Here is a 5270-nt window from a genome sequence, read left to right as displayed (position 1 = left end):
AACTTTTCGCTCCGTATTTGAGGTGTCGAAATTCGTTCGTCACTTCCTTTTCAGTTTGTTTTTTTAAATGTTTTTTTATCATTATTGTTACGTCCTGTCTGTATAAACGTGCTTTAAAATGTATTGTTTAATTTTACATAGTTGTCATCTAATAATCTAAATATGTTTACAAATGTTACATAGTCTTTGTCAGCATATATGCTATGCGTACAAAATAAAAGTGTGACATTCATGAAACTTGCTCCATTTATTGGTATCAGTCCTAGAACCATACCCTGAAAAATGCTTGAGGGTGGGATTCATAGAAACCTCTTTTGGTGGGGGGGGCATTATATGACAGGCCTGGCCATCACAATATGCCCCCCCCTTGCTATCTTACAAAATAAAAGTGTCACATTCATGAAACTTGCTCCATTTATTGGTACCAGTCCTAGAACCATACCCTGAAAAATGCTTGAGGGTGGGATTCATAGAAACCTCTTTTGGTGGGGGGGGGAATTATATGACAGGCCTGGCCATCACAATATGCCCCCCCCTTGCTATCTTACAAAATAAAAGTGTCACATTCATGAAACTTGCTCCATTTATTGGTACCAGTCCTAGAACCATACCCTGAAAAATGCTTGAGGGTGGGATTCATAGAAACCTCTTTTTTTGGGGGGGGGGGCATTATATGACAGGCCTGGCCATCACAATATGCCCCCCCTTGCTATCTTACAAAATAAAAGTGTCACATTCATGAAACTTGCTCCATTTATTGGTACCAGTCCTAGAACCATACCCAGAAAAATCAACCAGCGCAATGACGGTCAAGCAGCTGTTATTGACAGCTACGCTATGACCGCCATCTGGAAACACACATTTGGAAGAATCCGGGTATGTACATGATTGGAATAACTTTGCTTTTGTAAATGTTGCAAATGTGCATTTTTCAACAGGAATGTAATACTTGTGCAACTACTCTCAGGTTGATCCAATGGCACACAGTCATCGTGGGAATTGTGAACGAGAACCATCATTGGATGTTGGTGGTGAGAATAGGAGCATATTTTAAGCTCCAATCTGTATCTATAGTGCTGTATACACCATATATAATTAGTGATTTGCAAGATAACCGGGCCACACATACATGCTGTCACTTATTATTGATCAAATCTAAACAATACCCTACATCGTACCTGCGTAATGTATGGTTCCTGCCTAATGCATGTTGTGTTTCCATGTGAATAATAAAAGGTAATGTACCCCCATGAGAAGAAAACCCTCTTCTTGGATCCACTTGGAGAAGGGAAAGGCAAAACGAAGGTGTGCCTGCAGTCTACAAGGTACATTTGATACAGTGTACTAGTTCCGGTGTTTTATGAGTATTTTGACAATGATGTGCTGCATCTTGACACATGTACTATATACATACTGTAGAGCCTTTATGAGGATGAAAGGCTGCAAGGTGTCAAGATGGACATGCAGCACCCTCCCCCATAATCGCCAACAAGACAGCACATCCTGTGGTGTCCTGGCCTTAAAAGTGAGTGTGAAATGCATTTAGCCAAACATTACTCTCAAACTCAAATTCAGTAGCAATTAGACTGAATATCTTGACTTGCTTTTATACATCTTGATCAAAGATGTATTGAATTGTGTCAAACTACACATATACAACATGTCATTCTTTAAATCTGTTGGGTAATTTGTCTGTATTCCATTTGAGGGTAAAATCATAGACCATGCAGTCCATATACTAATCAAGGTTCTCTTCAGTTTGCAGAGAAGATTTTACTGGGGGAGTCAATTGAGTTTGAAAGCTCACAGAAGGCAGTGCACGAGCTGAGGCTGGACATTGCTACTTCTCTCCTCAGAGAATCTGGTTTGTTACCTTTTCTCAACATTGTCAATGACTTCATGTAGTTACTTTTATTAATTGTATCTCATAAGTATGCATCAATAACCTAGTATATTAATAATGTGCCATGCAAATTGTTGTATTGTATCACTGCTTGGACCATTGGTACTGTTGACCAGGGACATTATCAGGGTTTTAAAAGCAACACAGTGGCTTAAGTATAGATTAGGGTAAATAGTCACTACATACAGTATATTGTGTATCTCAACTCCAAACAGATAACATATGAAGCATCGCAGGCAGGCATCTTCAACTGCAATTTCATATAGGCTACACACGTCACACTCTAACACACCCTTTCAATTCTGCGGTTTATTTAAGATGTGAGATTTCCACATCTTCCTCCTTTCAATGTGCTCATTGGTGTTTATTACTTTTAACTGATATCCTCAGTTAATTTTTACCTTGAACTTATTATAATCAAAGCTGTAAAGCTAATGTGATGAACAACAAAAGAACCATGAGAACCAAACTTAAATTGATGCGTACAGTGCGAAATACGTTTTTGGATGTTTTGTAATGACATTGTGCAGGTTCCCATTCTACAGAGGGTACGGAGAGGGTGAAAGAAGGAGCAGATGGCTCCTCTGTGCTCAGATTTAATCATTTAGAAAATCTGTGTGTTTGTGTGTGTTTTGCCTTTTCTTCACACAAAATAATAAAAGACCACAACAAATGTGTCCTTATATAATTGACCTTTTAGTCAAAAATTGGAATGGGTCACCTTGACCCCAAATCTGCAATGTGGTTTATCTGAAGATATTGATTACGTTTTGTCTCAACAGATGATCTAAGCAGGCTTTGCTTTTACTGCGGGATGGAGGAGCAGGATGAAGAACATTGGGTAATTTCCTATTGCACATTACAAATAAAGAAAATTAGCAGAAATATGTTTCCAGACTTTATCAACATAACATTTGCGTTGGTAATTGCTACTATATTTGGCATCTTCAGCATTAACTGAAAAAGGATTAATGTTTTGCTTGTTTTTCCATAAATTTTTGTTGAAAATGTATTTCTTTCTCATAACACAACATTTATGTTTTTGAAATATTTCGATAATTGAAGGAATGGTTAGAATGTTAGTGGGAAATACATTAGAGATATTCTATTATCATAACAAAATCCCATAATGCATACCTTACATAACAAGTATTTATTGTTTTCTCAGATTTGCTGTGACATTTGTCAGCAGTGGTACCACCACCAATGTGTACAAAGGCCTCCAGTGGATAAACCGTACTTGTGCCCTGGATGCACATAATGCCCCGAAGGAACCATCATTAAAAAAATGCACCCCACCACAAAAGAGGTTTCTATGAATCCCACTCTCAAGCATTTTTCAGGGTATGGTTCTAGGACTGGTACCAATAAATGGAGCAAGTTTCATGAATGTCACACTTTTATTTTGTAAGATAGCAAGGGGGGGCATATTGTGATGGCCAGGTCTGTCATATAATGCCCCCCCCACCAAAAGAGGTTTCTATGAATCCCACCCTCAAGCATTTTTCAGGGTATGGTTCTAGGACTGGTACCAATAAATGGAGCAAGTTTCATGAATGTCACACTTTTATTTTGTACGCATAGCATATATGCTGACAAAGACTATGTAACATTTGTAAACATATTTTGATTATTAGATGACAACTATGTAAAATTAAACATTAGGCCTACATTTTAAAGCATGTTTATACAGACAGGACGTAACAATAATGATAAAAACAAATATTTAAAAAAACAAACTGAAAAGGAAGTGACGAACGAATTTCGACACCTCAAATACGGAGCGAAAAGTTAAACCAGAAGAATCAAGACTATGAGCTACCACTAAACAACTCAGTCTGAAAATTACCATTAATAAAAACCCTGAACGTTTACTTTTCGTTTTAAACATCGTTTTAAGGTGTAAACCTATGGTGTAAACGTGTCATTTAGAAATGCGCGTTCCCGTGACAAGGGGGGCATTTCATGACGGGGAGGCATAATGTGACACAACACCGGCTCTACCCCACAGTTTGCCGCTTGCTCCCAACACAAGGCCATTCAAAGTGCTTTACAAAAATGAAAATGATTACATTAAGAAATAGTGTAGCGGTAACACATCATAAATGGCATTTAAAAACAGTCATTAAAAAGCAAAGAGAATAAAAATAAACATAAACCAAGCCAATATAGAATAACACAGGTTTAGATGACTGAATACAGTAACATTAATTTTTTTCTTCGCTACAGCTAACTGTAAAATAATGTTTATGCAATTACATAGCTCCATGTTATACACAGATTTAACCATTATATTCTTGTGTAAAAACACTGTATACCGCCAAATTAAATCCATCAGCAAAGAGTGAATTGTCCTTACCAAATCCTTAAAAATAAAATCTCCTTTGGGATTGACTAAAAGTAGAATAATGCTATAAAGCAAATAGTAACAAGTAAGCAAACTATTACTGCTTTACAGCAATCTAATAAAGCTAGATGGTTGGATTCTGACTGGAGCCCGTACAAAACACTTTGAATATTAACTGAAATAACCAAATTGGCAATAAAGTAGACAGAATGAATCATTGTGTCCGTGAATAAGAAGCTGAGTAAGTTTATGTGTATGTCACATAAGAAGACTAAAGGGCTGCAAAATATCTGTGTCAGTGAGAGGGAGGCTGAACATTCAGCGGTTTGTGGTTTAGGGTCTTCCTGTCATTCTCTTTGAACTCACTGACAGTCCAAAGTAGTGCACACATTAATTCTGTTTTGTAGACCTTATCGAAAAATACCACAAATGCAGACTCACTGCACCATGCAAACAGCTGTCTCTAGAGCCACCTTCCATTGATAGGTTCATTATTGAGTCCAGAGATTGCTGGTTCATTCCTCCATGACAGTGCCCCAAGTCATTAAAAGCACAGATTATAAAATAAATGTGTCAAAAAATGTCCAGTTATTACATTTTCTTTATCTTTTTTATTTCAAAATGTCATGAACACAAAACCCCATTTTCGGTACTGTTTTGGTTTATGGTCTAATTTTTTTACAATTACTTATCTTACCTCAATTTGTAATAACCTCTACATTGAGAAAACTCAGTAATGTGACATTTGTTGACATAATACACTTACTTAAAGTCAAAGTTTCAGTTTTTTGAGTGTATGTGATATTATGTATTAGCAGGACGGTTGTGGCACAGGGGGTACATTTGCGTCTGCTAATGGGATGGTCAGTGGTTCGATCCCCACGCCCGGCAGTCTGCATGTCAAAGTGTCGTTGGGCAAGATACTCAAACCACAAATTCCTGCTGAGTAGACATGTATTCAGTATAGTAGTAACTCGCTTTAGATAGAAGTGTCTAAATCACATGTAATGTCAAACCTTC

General features: G+C 37.3%; 1 protein-coding gene across 2 annotated transcripts; it reads left to right on the top strand.

Moving 5' to 3' along the window:
- The first annotated feature begins 723 nt into the window (after nucleotides 1-723).
- Nucleotides 724-3187, top strand: LOC117542759 (PHD finger protein Alfin1-like). 2 transcript variants are annotated; one of them, XM_034210595.1, is made up of 7 exons: nucleotides 725-876; nucleotides 968-1031; nucleotides 1237-1325; nucleotides 1420-1525; nucleotides 1759-1864; nucleotides 2686-2744; nucleotides 3072-3187. In XM_034210595.1, exons 2-7 carry the CDS (start codon nucleotides 1023-1025, stop codon nucleotides 3162-3164), a joined length of 462 nt encoding a protein of 153 aa, XP_034066486.1. In that variant the 5' UTR covers nucleotides 725-876; nucleotides 968-1022; the 3' UTR covers nucleotides 3165-3187. The 2 variants fall into 2 exon arrangements, with proteins under 2 accessions (XP_034066485.1, XP_034066486.1); XM_034210594.1 differs by having other exon boundaries at nucleotides 724-1031.
- Nucleotides 3188-5270: the final 2083 nt, after the last annotated feature.

Source organism: Gymnodraco acuticeps, unplaced genomic scaffold (genome assembly GCF_902827175.1).
Source record: "Gymnodraco acuticeps unplaced genomic scaffold, fGymAcu1.1, whole genome shotgun sequence".
Lineage (NCBI taxonomy): Eukaryota > Metazoa > Chordata > Actinopteri > Perciformes > Bathydraconidae > Gymnodraco > Gymnodraco acuticeps.
Note: the sequence above shows the minus strand (reverse complement) of the source record. Positions and strands in the feature narration are given on the sequence as shown.

Coding starts and splice junctions, on each gene's coding strand:
- LOC117542759 (XM_034210594.1), top strand. CDS start 912: ATGTTGCAAATGTGCATTTTTCAACAGGAATGTAATACTTGTGCAACT. Junction 1,865..2,685: donor TTCTCTCCTCAGAGAATCTG/GTTTGTTACCTT, acceptor TTGTCTCAACAG/ATGATCTAAGCAGGCTTTGC. Junction 2,745..3,071: donor AGCAGGATGAAGAACATTGG/GTAATTTCCTAT, acceptor TTGTTTTCTCAG/ATTTGCTGTGACATTTGTCA.